Genomic DNA, 16,032 nt, shown 5'->3' with positions numbered 1-16,032 from the left:
AGAGGAAGAGTCCAGGGCAGGAGGTGGAGTGGAAGTGCTGTGGTACAGAAGCTAAGAAAGGAGAGTGTTTCTAGTGAACTATTATAGTAAATTCTATTAAGAGGCTGAGTGAGGTTAGTAAGAGTTGATTGGATTTGGGAAGATGGACATCATTAGTTAACTTGAAAAGAATAATTTCAATAAAATAGCAACTGTTTCTGTTTTTGTTTTTAACAGTGGGCTCAAGAGTATATTCAATGTGAATCTAGGAAGCCTAAATGTCAGGAAATACAATGCCATGCCTCTCCTAGGTGTAATGTGTTAGCGGAGTATGTAGTGTATGTATGTGCTAGGGTGTGAAACCTTGTAACATCTGGTGGATACACGTGTACACACATGACAGAAGATATTAATAGCATCATGCGGATGGAAACTGTGGAGCATCCTGAGAAATCCCAGTCAATGAAAATAACACCTTAAAAAGCTAGAATATAACCCTTGCAATTGTGTGATCAAAAGAAGAAATAGACAATTTTGCATAGATTGTTCTAATAACAACTGCATGTTAATTGAAGAAAGGTGGACATAAAGAAGGAATTTAAACTGGAAGAGGTAGAGGTATGAAGAAAATCTGATTCAGAGAAAAGACAGGAGATCCAGACACTACAGGACAGTGGGAAAGAGCAATGTCATTGGGCTTTCCCAAAGCATTAGGTCCTGGGACACTGAAACTGATTTTGACTTAAGTTCATATCCCAAAAAGATCCTTCTCATAATATTCTTTTCCCAGAGGCCTTGATGCTGAGGATGAGGGTTGGATTGCTTCGAAGATATGAGCAGTCTTGCCACACGAAAAGGATAGCTTCCTTTAAAATATCATCAGTTGGAAATCTGGTTATTACATCATTTAAAATTAGTTATCATTAACCTGCCTTCGAGACACTTTCCAATTTTCGGTACCCTAAGAACCATGATTTCTGTGTTGGAAAGTTAGATCTAAAATTACAGCATATTCAATTGCAAAGTTGTCTGTATCAACTACCAGCAGAGCTCAGATTACATTGTTACCAACACACCCCTGTGAAATATGGGATGACATGCCTCATCTTAGAAATCTGATTGCTTCAGAACTGTCAGTCTGGGGGAAAAAATGGGGGTGTGTGTGCCTGGGTGGCTCAGGTCAGGATCTCAGGGTCCTGGGATGGATCACTCAGCGGGGGGTCTGCTTGTCCCTCTCCCTCTGCTCCGCCCCCCATGCTTACCTGCTCGCTTTCTCTCTTAAATAAATAAATAAATAAATAAATAAATAAATAAATAAATAAAATCTTTTTTAAAAATTGGATTTCTTCTTTTTCTAAGCTAAATTAAGACTAAGAAATGCATTAGTGTTTGTATCAGGGCAATCTGCTCTCTTTTAGGCATTTCACACAGACTTTCTAAAGTAGATGCTAGCAGCAGTGGTTAAATACTTTCAGAATAAAAGTGCTTTTATTTGAATTTAAAAAAAAATCTCTGTTTACATTTTTTTTTAAATGGTAGGTATAATGCTAGGTATGTGTCTTCAGTTTCATGTTATTTACTTCTTAGCTTTCTCTGTGACCTAACTCTCTTAGGAAATCCACAGTCTAGATATTAGGGGATGCTTGGATGCAGAGTCTTGAATGTGGAGTTGCAATTGAATTTCAACTGAAGTAGAACTAAATAGTTCTGCTTTACTCTAACGTTGGATTTCTGCCTAGCCGTACAAATAAAAACTGAGAAAAAGAAAAAAAAATGAAAATGTAAGAGAAAAGAAATTATTTATAACTATTTTGGAGTTTTAAATATAGAATCATTCAGTGCCAATGATTTTAAATTAAGAAATAGCATGGGTCCATAAAACTGTTTATCAAAGAAATAAAAAATAGATGAAAATATTCTCAGTAGATAACTTTTTAAAATATTTTCATAATAAAATCCATTTGTTTCCTTCTATAAAACTTCAGAAAGGTCAACACAGCCTCTTAATACTTTATGAACTCAGATATAAATATTTAGATTTCTTGCAATGCTAATGTTAATTTGACATTTTCAGGGATACCTAACAATAATAAAATCAAGTTACCATTTGTGTAGATGATGTAAGTTCTAAATTGGGATTAATGATAAAACCTGAGAAAACAGTTCTGAGAAGTTTTTTTTTTTTAATATTCTTGTCCATTGCTATAAAAAAATGAACCAGAGTAAACTGAGGCAATAATATATGTAACTTGGCAAGATGTTTAAAGATACCATTCTTCAAATTCTGCTTTCTCACTTCATATGAGACTATCCAGGGATGATAGGTAAGACTGGGAGGAAACACTCATACATGAGTTATTTACAAAAGCTATCTAATAAAAGGTAAAGAGAGCTCACATTCATGAAGCATTCACAGTGTACCATATTATGCTTTTAGTGTTTTCTATATATTAGTTCATTATAAACTCAAAACAACTGCATGAGACAAGTACTATTAATAGTCCCTTTTTAGGAAGGAGGAAAGTGAGGTATGGTGTGATGAACAATTTTATCCAACATCACGGACCTAGTCAGGGCAAGTGATTAAAATACAATTTAAGTCCATTAAGTAATACTTATAAGCTCCCTGTTTTTTTTTTTTAAGTAGACAATATTTAAAGCTTTACCTACTCATTCAAAAGTATTTATTTGAAGGAGCATGAGGAAGGAATGAGGGATATTTGAAAGAAGAAATAATAAGACCCGGGATTTAGATGATTTAGTTNGGGAAAGAGAAAAGAAAAGGACAGAATTTGCAAACTAATATGATCCATACTCAGTTTAAAATCAGAGACAAAGGGCCCCTGGCTGGTTCAGTCGGTTAAGCATCTGCCTTATGTTCAGGTCATGATCCCAGGGTCCTGGGATCCAGTTCCGCATCGGTATCCCTGCTCCACAGAGAGTCTGCTTCTGCCTCTGCTCCTCCTCCCACTCATGCTCTCAATTTCTCTCTCTCTCTCAAATAAATAAAGTCTTAAAAAAAACCAAACAAAACAAAAATCAGAGATTCGAGTAAAGTTCTAAGCAAAACAAAGCCTTCAGAAGTGGTTTTGATCAGTCTGGAAGTATAAGCATTAGAGAGAGGTGCATTATAGATCATCTAGAAAGTACGGAGTTTAATAACGCTATGAGAGAGACAGGGTGAGCTATCGTAGATCTGGTCGCAGAAGTGGTGGCATTTTTCAGATCACTGTTCTCATATTGGCTACTAGACTAGCAGAGCAAAAGAGAAAGAGAGGCTTCTTGTTGTAGCTTGTACATAGGATACAGACAGTTCTTTCTTTCAGCCGTACATTAATGCTCCAGTCAACATGACTGCCCCTACACACACTGTTACACCTACTTTAACATAAAATATGCTTGGGTGAGGAATGAAGATTGGTTTGATCGTATCTTCAACTAGGCCAGTGAGAAAATGTAACTATTCTCTTTGTAGCAGTGATGACTAGAGGCACATTTTCAAAAGGCTAAATATACAGATAGGCTCTTGAAGATACATAGAAAAGGAAGAAAAATGTGTAGGGGTCTTTATCAGGAACAAAATTCCTGATTTTCAGATACCTTAGAGGCAATAATCTCTTCAGCCTACTGAAAAACATCCATATTCTTTTTCTCTCTCTACAAGCTGTAGACCCTGGTCTTGATCTATTCAGATCGCAAAGATGAACTCTATGGAAATTTGTCTCTAAAACAGATCTAGCATATGTGTGAAAATGGTGTTAAGCAGTAAAGAAATTAACATAGGTTTGGAAACCAAGTGAACGTGATGCTTATAAAGCTAAACCACTTCTTAGTTCCATGACTTAATTGATTATCACCTCTCTGAACTTTCTTTGCAAGCAAAATGCAGGTATGACCTATATCCTAACTTTACTGTGACGATTAAGTGAGGTGATATTTGAAAGCATTTTATGATTAAGTATCAAATGACTGGCCTTAATAGATAAATATTATTTGTTTTAATGTCTTTTAGGAAGGTTTTTTTTTCTCTTGGAAACCTTGAGTCTATTTTGATGAAAAAGTTCACAAAAAGTAAGTCCTGCTTTTTTGTTTATTAGTTCTTCTCTATTTTGTTTTTCTGGCAAAGTGTTGTAAGCACAATGGGATTTGAATAAGGATTATTACTGAATGAACAAGAGTCTCCATATAAAAAGTACGAACCACTGTTTGTTTCTAAACCATCTATCAGAAAATGAAATTATCTGTAATTCCTTATTCAGTGCATATGAGTCATTTTATTTGGAAACTATATGAGAATAAAGCTCTTTTGTTTTTACCCATTATATCATAGGTTTATGACTTTGGCTCATAAGTGAATGAACGAACTAATCAATTATTCAACAAATATAAAGAAGGACTTGTTGATACCTAATATGAAATTAATTAAGGCATTCCATAGTAGCTTTTACTTCTTTTATATCCATTTTGGTAGAAATAATCAGGCCAATAAGTCATCATATTTCACTTATTTAGAGCAGTATATTTTCATATAGAGATAGTTTTTTATGGATTATTAATATCCTTCATACATATTCCCAGTATTATATTTAAAATTTGTTAGATTAATTTAGGAAACAAACTTTTTTTTTAAGAGTGAGTGCTTAGCTTACTTTCCTCTGTCATCGAGAGATACCTAAACATTGAAAAAAGGACAGATTCATTTATACTTCCCACAGTATTTCACTGAACTCATCGTTCTAGATATAATTTTAAGATGTAATACAGTGACACTCCATAGTATATCTAGTTAATTCCTGGGACCAATCTATAGGCATACGTGGCCAAAGGGTTAGCATAATGGAGGAAATGTTGAAGCAGATACAAAGATACTCTAATATGATGATTATGACACACCATTAGATCCCTACCACCACTATATGTTCACTGCATCCTGCATGAAATAATCGTCCAGGGAACATCTATATTAAATGTCATTTGGGAAATTATATGTTCAACGATCAATAAGATGCTGTCTGTGAGGAATTGGTAATCTCCTGGCTATTGACTAGAGTAAGTGCAATTAGGTTTGTGCCTGCTCAGATTTGTCTAGTAGTCCTTAAATGCCTTCTAACTGGACCCGTTCCCTATGCAAATCTTACCTAATGTCACACTAGCACATATATGGACTCATTTAGCATAGGAGACCTTCTTGCAATGTTGTCATCATAACTTATCATTCTGGGTTATAATTTTTATTTCTACAATTACTCTCTTTTCTGTCATACAACACATGCATCATCTCTTAATTTCTAGTAAATACATATTAATGCAATAAGTACAGAGAAAATGCTTTACACTAAAATATGATGAAAGTTCATTATTCAAATTAGAATTTATGGATCAACAAATATGCAGACAAGTTATAGCCAGAGCAGTCAATCTCAATAATGATTCCCTTTATTCAAGTATTTTCCTTAACAGAAGCAACTTTAAACAAATTACCCAGTTCATCATTTGGCACTCAATTTCCCTTTGATTATGTAGATAGAAACTCAAGATAATTATTAATCATGTTAAAGTGCACTGGAACGTTATTTTTCATTTCAATAATAAAATATCAGTCCTCGAAGGTACCTATTATTTTCATTATACTCTGTCCATTTCACTATAAGAAATTAATTTAAAACTTATGTAATGGAAATCTATTTTTACAGTGATTTACCTAGAGAAACATCAGTTGGCTTAAAGTCTAGGCGACCTCTTTCAGTCACCATACTCTAGATGTTTGTAGTTTAGGACGTAAGTAGCAAAGAAAATTTATTTGAGATTTTCCCTCCCAAACAGCAGCTTTTATAAGTTTTACTGACTATGATCAATAGATGGGATAAAGTTTAATCAATATACACCCTGTGGGATATTAGAGCAACTTGGCCTCATCTTTAATTTAACAAAAAGTCACACACCTGCAGTATAGCTTAGATTCATTAAAAGATTTAAGATTCCCTTAGCTTACTTTGGGGATGAAATTTACTCCACAATCCATGTATCCAGAAAATAATCTTTCTGAAAAAAAGAAAAACAAAAACGGAAAACAGAAAAAACACAAGGACCATTTGCCACCTGATAGTGTGTATTGTGCTTAATAAAATGGCCAGCACATATAGCACACAGATATTTTAGAAGTTTTTTAACTTCCTGAACCAAAACCCTAATCCATTGAAACAAAAATACCTGAAGAAGAAAAATCTCTGCACAAAAAATTGTTTCCTCCGCTACTCATGCTTCTAAGTAACTAAGATATCAGAAACTCTAATACACCTGAGTTCTAGGATGCTGTAGAACCATGTTAAACAATTATCATTTCTTTGAAAAAATTGTATGCAAGCTATTTGTGTTTGGTCTGCAGTCAGTAGAGGGTCACTAAGCCAGGGCTTATGTATTCATTCCAGGGCTTAGTGAGTTACACATGCCCACCCAGAAGATAAATTCTTCTTCTGGGGTCAGGACTGTGATTTGGGGTGGGTACCACCACACGCTAGGCTGTTAAATAAATTTGAGCTTCCAAATGGAAAAAAAGTCTGCAGGAGTCTTTGTATCTTTATTGAAGCCTGATAAAAGTGACTACATTTTTATCCAGTCTCTATGATTAGGTAGCTGTGTGAGTCACTCAGCCTTCTTGATCTAAGATATTTGCATCTTGATAAGAATGGGGCTGTCTTGGGGGCACCTAGGTGGCTCAGTTGGTTAAGCAGCTGCCTTTGGCTCAGGTCATGATCCCAGGATCCTGGGATCAAGTCCTGTATCAGGTTCCCCGCTAAGTAACCTGCTTCTCCCTCTCCCTCTGCCCCTCCCCCCTGCTCATGCTCTTACTGGCTTTCTCTCTCTCTCTCAAATGAATAAACAAAAAAATCTTTAAAAACAAAAAAGAACAAGGTTGTCTCCATCATCTTTAGGTCCCTTTGCATTCTCAAATGTCATATTTACATGACATTTTATAGTCAAATTATTAGTAAATGTGCTAACCATATATAATATGATACAAAGCACAAGTCATAGACAAAGACTTCTGGCTTTAGATGGGAGTCTGCTTTCTCTATCTCTGTCCCATTTGCATTAACTGTCCCTAATGAGTTGTCTCCTTTGTATCAGAAGATTATGACAGTTTTGATGCTTGATGAGGGTGGATTAAGACTTGCTATTAAGAATCCAATTCCTGACTTACAATAAACTAAACTTTTATAAATGAATTTTGTCTATAGAATAAAAACTCATTGTATATCAGATGATATCTTTTACATGAATGTATTTGAAACACATCTGGTTATTTTTCATCTTCTTTTCAAGAGTATGAATCCTGCATGTAAAAATTCTTAAATATTTGTTTTTACTCTACGTTTCATCTTTATAACATGACCTTGTCATTATTTTGAAATATCTCTAATTTTTTGCTGTTATGGCATTCAAAATTAATGCAATATTCCTAACTGCCATTTCACCATGAGCTATGTGAAAATTCAGAAATGCATAGGAAAAACAAATACGCCAACAAGGATGTAGTGAATATACTGGAAGCCTTTGTTCACTGAGGTTACAATTAAACTCAAAATAGGCTGAACAAACACTTCTAACTCTCTGCAACTAGTCTTTTCTTTTTAAAGATTTTTTTTTATTTTGGCAAATATTTCCAAATCTGTACACAATTTTATTTCTTAGGCTAGCATGTAAATAGGTTATTGTTCCTAAATACTATCATGATGAACATTTGACACGATTATGCAAAATGTTTAGTATTTCCTCTGATTGCTTTAAGGTTATTATACAAAGAAAACATTAAAAATCTCAACAATAAGCAAATGTATAGATAAAATCAGATTATGAACCAGAGTGGAAAGGAAGTGAAGATGTGGGAAATACTTAGTCATATAAATTTATAGTAAAGCTTTTCATCCTATGAGAAATATTGAGGACTTAAATGTTTTTCTTTTTGTTGTACTAAATCAAGTAGCATACGCCTTAGAGTTTACAATATGGAGAAACTCTAAAATTAAGAAGAGTTTTGCTCTTGAGATGCTAGAGTTAAAATGAGACTTGACTGTCTTCAGATCCTTTTTCCCAGTGTGCAAAATACATCTACACAAATACTAGATCCCAGGTACTGGCATTTAATTAATGGCTTTCTTTTTTTTTTTTTTTTTAATTATTTATTTGACAGAGAGACAGCCAGCGCGAGAGGGAACACAAGCAGAGGAGTGGGAGAGGAAGAAGCAGGCTCCTAGCGGAGGAGCCTGATGTGGGGCTCGATCCCAGAACACCGAATCATGCCCTGAGCCGAAGGCAGACACTTAACGAATGAGCCACCCAGGCGCCCCTAATTAATGGCTTTCTAAACATGCATAATATTCATCTGCTTCCTACTTTATGATATGTGACTTTTATAAATGCAGTTTTTGTTGTTTTTGTTGTTAACTGAAATATATGAGAGGCCACAGAATATTGCTAAAAACAGGGTTTTTGGGGTAAAGTAAAACCTGATCTAAATTCTGAAACTGCCACTTTATCACTATGTAGACTGGGCCAAATTGCTTAACTTTCCGAGCCCTCAATTCGTCACCTGTAGGATTGGATAAATAATACAGAAAATTTAGGGTTCTTACACAGGTTTTTGGCATGCTATAAAAGCCCCTGGCCACAGATAGCAAGCAATGAATAATCACTATTTTTAAAAGTCACATGATGCAAGGTCACATTTCTAGAAAGCTCTCTAGATTCTCATGTCCAGCATAGGATTGCTTGTTTCTCAGTAGCTACTCAGGAAATTCCTGAATTCTGCTTGTAATATACCAGCAAGTGAGTCCAGTCTAATTAAATCAAGGGTTTCTTCACTGCTAGTAAATAGCCTGGTTCTGAATTTATTTTCAAAATACAAGGTGATGATTATATTGCTGCAAATTACACATTCTTGTTTTGAGTTAAAAGAGACAAAAGCTAGACCTGGTGTGCTCTTAGAAATCTGAAGAATCTTACTAATAGTTAAGAAAATTGAAACACAAAGACTGAAGTCAGGAAGCTTTGCACAAATGCCTGTAAGACTCAAACCCCCTTTCATTATCAATTCTACAAACTTGGAGTTAATTGCATTTCAGAGTACATTGCAAGGTACATCTTTTCAAAGTACGTTTCCTTAATTAGTACAAACATTTGGTCCCTGAGAAAGGTGGAAGTATAGCTTGCTTTTCTGTTTGTTAATGTTTTCTGTTTTTTATTCACTGTTTACACCTAGAGGCCCATGTGAATGACACATTTTTATTAAAATCAATAATAAATATTATGTAAATTATGCCTCCAAACAGCAGCTATAGCATCTAGTTATTTTAAGGCAGCATTGGAAGGATTCATTTCAGTTTTCTAACCAAAACAAAATAAAAAGGATAATGCGTATGCTAATGGATTTGTATATCTCAATATTAGCATTTGGAGACAATATACCAATCATCTTTGCATACCAGAAACTGGGAGAATGTATGTAACATAGCAGGTGTTCAATTAAAAGCTTCTAATAATATGGAGCCATTGTGAAGGCAATCAATAATATCATGGGACAATTAATTATATATAAATAATTTATTAAATGAACTGTAGATGTTGAAACAGCCACATGGCTATGCATCTATTTGAAACATACATACTGGTATGTAATCCTCAAAATGTATTTTCAGAATTTCTTTCCATGAGAATAATTACTCCTCCAGTTTTACCAATGGACAACCAATTTGGTCTGCTTTGTGTCAGGGTTTCACATTTCAGCATTATCGATATTGGACCAGCTACTTCTCTGTTGTAGGGACTCTTGTGAATTTTAGGATGTTCTAGCATCATCCCTGGCTTCTACCCACAGATGATAGCATTCCTCCCTCAGTTGAGATAACCAAACATGTCTTGAGATATTGCTAAATACCCTTTGATGTGTGTGTGCGTGTGCGTGTGTGTGTGTGTGTGTGTGTGTGTGGTGTTGTTCTTGGGTAAGAACTACTATTCTTTACGGAATGAGTGTTTCTGTGTATGTTGGGATATATAGAACAATACCGAAAGAAGTTTGTGTCTGACCTCAATTTTTCCTCCCTTCGGTCTACCATTTTGGAATTTATTTTCTACCCCTCATAGTACTTTTAAAATTTGTTATGTTGTAAAAATATATTACAGAGTACATCATTAATACCAAATTTAAGTTTTAAAAAAAAACTCTTACCATTATTTATCAAATATTTTCACATCAAACTAAGAGCATGAAATATTTTTCTCAAAGTGAATTGTCTTCTTTTGATAAAGGATGGCCACATTTATAGGTATCTTTTACAATGCCATAGTTTTTAATGTTGTTAGAATAATTTTACTTATTATTATATGTCAAAAATATTACTGAAATATGGCATTCCATGGAATAATGAAGCATAGTGGGCTTCTCCCTCATTTGACAACTAAACATATTGACTTTTATTTCTATCCTTTAATCAGAGATCAATTTCTATTAATTGGGTTTATGCATATTATTTTGTATAGTTTGCCTATTCTGCAACTTCAAACAATGCTTAACTCTTGCTGTAAGTGTGACAGAGGGGTTATCAATTGACAAAGTGCTGTTTTTGTACTCACAGATGGAATAGGATTGTTGAATATATACATTAGTGCACAGAAAATTGTTTCTGTCCATGCACGAGTGCTGTGGGCATTCCTTTTTTAACTGAAATAATAATGCTTATATAAAAGAAAATTGAAACCTTTTATAAACATAACATAGATATTGAGGATAATATTTACCTTAATAGCTTTTGTTAAAAAGGAAAATAAATGAAGAATCTGAGAAGAAGGACTTGATAGGAAAAAACAGACAAATTTGTTAAAGATTTCAAGCTTTCTAGGGCCTTAGGATTATCCAAGGGTATAAATACAAGGTAACTAAAGAGCCTTGTACATGTATGCAACCCTTTGATTTTATCATAATTGAGACATAAAAAGAAAAAGAGAAAAAGAAAACATCTTTCTGATCATGTGAGAAAAGCTTTAATTATCACTACTGCATAACATACAATAAAAAATATTATTTAGTGAGCACTTATTAGACTGTGCTTGCTATTTTATATCAATTTAACTTAATTCTATCATCATATTTATACAACATCATTATTCCTTGCTCCTATATTTGAGATTCAGCAATGTTGATTGACTAGAAGATCATACAGCTAGTAAGTCAAGTCACCAGAATTCCCACCCTGGTCTTCCCATCTTCAGGAAGTAAGTACTTCTCTAAGTAGCTCTCTCTGCTGCCTTGGACAAGTTAGAATTTACAGAGTGACTACTGGGTGCAAGCAATTCGATTTAGCATTTCATGCACATTGCTTCATGCATTCTCACAATAACTCTGAGAGGTAGATGTTAATTTTCTTTTTTTTTTACGGATAAGAGTAGATGATTTCCTAAATGCACACAACTACTGTGACAGAACCAGGAGGCAGGGATGAATAGAATTCCCAAATCCTTAGTTTGTACTGTAGCTATACTTAAGGACTTAAGGACTCAAAATTCTCTAGTTTATAGTTAAATATTTCTACATACTTTTCCAGTCAATTATGCGCACATCTATTAAGCCAAATGAAACATGTAATCTATGTGGTCAACAATATACAATTGGTCCTTAAAAAACACAGGATTTAGAAGTGTTGATCTCCACCCACACACTGTGGAAAACCCACATATAACTTTTGACTCCCCCAAAGCTTAAATAGTAAGCCTACTGTTGATTGGAAGCCTTAACAATAATATTAAGTTGATTAACACATATTTCATATGTTATATGTATTAGATACTGTATTCTTAAAGTAAGCTAGGGAAAATAAATTATTATTTAGAAAGTTATAAATAAGAGAAAATACATTTGCAGTAATATTATTAAAAAATCCATGTATTATACGCAAAAATCAGTAGTTCAAGATCGTGCTATTGATGGTCAACTGCACTCAAGGAGATAGCTACATGTAATCTAAATTTGACAGAAACCCCATCCGCTACATTACACAGTCGAGGAATAGATTAATATTCTAATTTAATTACTTTAATAGAAAACAACATGGAAATAAAATATTTCACATTTTATTTTATTCATTTTAAATTATTGTGAGAGGCAATAAAAATCTTTATATGTCTACAAGATTAAGGCATACCATACCTTACTAAGCTATTAGCACTGTCGGGATCCTGTGCCAACACTGTGCCAACGACAGTCCCGATCTTGGCATTTTCATAGACTTCCATGACATAGGAAGGCATGGAAAAGAGTGGGGGCTCATCCACATCCCCAACAATGATCTTCAGCATGGTAGCATCTTTAAAAGGACCCAAGTGAGAGAAGCGGAAATCAAGATGTGTATTTGCCCCTTCTATGGTGAGAGTATATGACTTCTTTTTCTCATAGTTCAGTGGCTGTTGGGAAAAAATATATAAGATTTCCAATATTATGACTGCCATTACATTTCAAACAAACATTTTTTCGCATTTTTGACAACAAACGAATGTGGATAGATTTAAGTCAATCTGTTTTCATTTATCAACAGACTATGAAGTTTGTCTTCACAATAACATCTAAAGCAAAAATCATGAAAACTCAAGTCTGAATTAACTGTAATTTTTCAAAGCTATAAATCTAATGATAACAAGGAACAAAAAATATGTCCTACAGGCAAAAAAAATACTACCTTTTGGAGACTCTCTTAGTTTCTAGTACTACTATATTCTCTTCAGTTTGCATTAGCAACCTTAAAAATATTTACTACTAATTTTTTAACTTTAAAAAATAGATTTTTGTTTTGCATTTAAACAATTTATGTTCTATCATTGATTTTTTTTTTTTAATCTATACCCACCTTACTTTCACCTTGCTGGTTTTAAACTTGGTATTTTATTATACAATTTGATAAACTTTTAAGTTTTCAATTCAACAATGTTTCCTTAGAATCTTAATCAAATATACAGACTTTTGAATCTTATGTTTATTGTTTTAATTGTATTTATTTTGTTTTGCTGGTAATACCATTTCATGTATTTGTTTTGTTTTCATATTCTTTAATATAATGTTTTGATCAACTTTGTTTTTTAAGTTACAATCTTTTTTTTGTTTATACCATTTGTTTGTTTAGCTCTCAGTCCATATCAGTAGTTTCTCATAATCCTTTTAGTTTTTTGTCTTAATTTTTAAAATCATCCAGCCAATACATATTTTTCTTCTATTAATAATATAGGTCAGGAGCCATGGATTTGACTTACAATAATGAATAGAGTCATCCAAGTGTTTCACCCCAGGAACATATGATCTAATCTCATCTATAAAATAGTAAATAGACATTTATATCACTGTGTTTAATGCCATAAGACATACTAGATATTATGAAAATAATAAGAATACACAATCAGAAATAGGAGTACCTATAAGCAGCTAGGTATTGTTTCTAAGAGAAAGTACTTTTTCATATAACTGAATGTAAAGGTTTAGACATGATGCATATAATTGACTCTATGATCTAAAATGAGCTCAGATTTAGGATTAACAATGTCAAAACTTTTCATAGCGGTGTTAGCGCAAAGGATCCAGACGTCAGCCTTTTCAGAGCCTGGTGAAGTATCCATTGATGCCTATATCTGCCTATATCTACCGCTAACTTTACACTAGCATGTTTCAGTCTTGCAGCTTTCTTTCTTGCAAGATCAGAGAATGATTATTTCCTATGAAGGAACTCAGTTTCCTTTACCTTAAGAGCCAAGGAGAAGCTGATTAGAGAGAGTGTCCTTAATGGGATTTTATAAACAGAATGATCAATCCTACTGATGATTATTTCCCTTATCTCTTTGAATTGCCTTGGAAAATTGGCCTTCCTAGAGACTGAAGATTTCATAGAAGGAAAAACAACCATTTAATTTCTAAATGATATATTAAGAACCTAGAACCTATCATACATCTCAGGGACAAGGATGAGACTGGGCCATTGCAATATGTTACAAGTTTTTATAAGACAAAGTAAAATGGTAAAAAATTTTAAAGACTCAAATTCTTAAAAGTACACTATATATATATATATACACACACACACACACACACACATACACACACATACTTATATATGATAAAATACTATATATTTTAGATTTATATATTTTAAAGAAAGGTTAATTGGTTCTGAAGTTTTAACTTCATCAATTGGGAGGCATTTTCTTCTGAGGGAATTTAAAATAGAAATAAATTGTCCTTTTTCCTTCCTTGACTTCTCTCCTTAACATTAGTAAATGAGAATCTGTCTTTAACTAATTCAGCAAATCTCATCCGAATTTAAATAGCCTATTCTAGAAACAGTATACCCACTTGCTGCCTATCAGGAATTGGTTAGATGGATATGATCCTTGCTAGGTGCATGGGCTGTCAGAATCCAGGTATTTGTTCATGGAAAGCAACACCCCTGGTAGGTTGACCATATCTTTAGATCAATGTAATATTTTAGAGTTAATCTGCTGCATCTGGTAAACTTTATAATGATTAAGGTTCTTCTCTTCGAACTTGCATATTTGAGACCTTAAAAACAAAACAAAACAACCACCCCCAAAAAAACCAAAATAAGATTTGTTTACTAGTAATGCCTAACATCTCTTTTTCATTATACACAGGATTTTAAATCATCTCCATTTAGTCATTGTTGTAGGCTTTTACATCTTTGTGACTCTCAATGAAATTTGTAGAGGTAATTTTGGCCACCCCTACACCATCAAATATTATTATCAAGCTGTGCTTTCAATATGACAGGCATCTCTTGGTTTGTTTAAGCAGGTCCCTTGGCAACTTAGATGTCATTTATCTTAACACTAGCCTACCAACTGCTAAGGTACAGGCTGTTTATGTAGACACATGGTTTCATGCTTATGATTATCTAATACATATTTAACTACCCCATGGCAGGGATAATCATTTTGTAGGACTTGTTTAGCACAAGATGGATGGCAGATGGATGGATAGAAATCCAGCTAGAGCCACTAAGGAATGAGAAGATTATTTAAGATGGAGACAGGGATTTAGAAGCAAATAAATTAATGGAAATGGAAATATTTTAACACTTTCATATATGTAGAAAATCTGGTGGTGCTAAATTGCAAGTAGAGAAAAACTGGGAAGAAATTACACCATTTATTCTTAGATTCTAGGATTATGTACAGCATATTAATTTTTTTAATTTTGTTTTGCATTAAAACTGCAATAGAATATAAATATTGGATTAGGATTATTATTTTTGCTACTTCTGTAATTTTGGCAAAACTGTTCAAATACACATAGTCCACACATTTTAAATAGATCTTCCAGGAATTTCCTACTAATCATTTAGTCCTGGGAAATTATTTAGAATTCTGCTTATGGGTTGTACTTTCCATCGTTACCAGATATTTATTTATTTATTTATTTATTTATTTATTTATTTACTTGTTTAAAGATTTTATATATTTATTTGACAGAGAGGCAGCGAGAGAGGGAACACAAGCAGGGGGAGTGGGAGAGGAAGAAGCAGGCTTCCCGCTGAGCAGGGAGCCCGATGTGGGGGCTCGATCCCAGAACACTGGGATCATGACCTGAGCCGAAGGCAGACCCTTAATGACTGAGCCACCCAGGCGCCCCCCAGATTTTTATTTACCTAAAAATAGCATATCAAAAAAAGTATACCAGGAATGGTGAAATCTATTAATCTAAAGCTTGGTTTTGATAAGAAGATAGTGGAGGCAAAATGATTAAAAGAAAAAATTTGAGGAGCACTTGGGTGGTTCAGTTGGTTAAGCATCTGCCTTTAGCTCAGGTCATGATCTCTGGGTCCTGGGATCAAGCCTTGAGGCGGGCTCCCTGCTTTTTGGGAAATCTGTTTCTCCCTCTCCCTCTACACCTCTCCCCATTTGTGCTTGCTCTCTCTCTCTCTCTCTCTCTCTCAAATAAATACATAAAATCTTAAAAAGAAGAAAGAAAGAAAGAAAGAAAAAAGAAAGAAAGAAAGAAAGAAA

General features: G+C 33.8%; 1 protein-coding gene across 1 annotated transcript in view; it reads right to left on the bottom strand.

Moving 5' to 3' along the window:
• The window catches only part of CDH18 (cadherin 18), a 312,552-nt gene that overhangs the window by 62,080 nt on the left and 234,440 nt on the right, over window positions 1-16,032 (bottom strand). The window contains exon 6 of the mRNA XM_008689887.2: window positions 12,179-12,432. Within this exon, the coding sequence (XP_008688109.1) occupies window positions 12,179-12,432 (254 nt within the window). The remainder of the gene's footprint in view (window positions 1-12,178; window positions 12,433-16,032) is intronic.

This window comes from Ursus maritimus, unplaced genomic scaffold (genome assembly GCF_017311325.1).
Source record: "Ursus maritimus isolate PB19 unplaced genomic scaffold, ASM1731132v1 scaffold_15, whole genome shotgun sequence".
Taxonomy (NCBI): domain Eukaryota; kingdom Metazoa; phylum Chordata; class Mammalia; order Carnivora; family Ursidae; genus Ursus; species Ursus maritimus.
The sequence above is the reverse complement of the archived record's forward strand: the minus strand, read 5'-3'. Positions and strand labels throughout refer to the sequence as shown.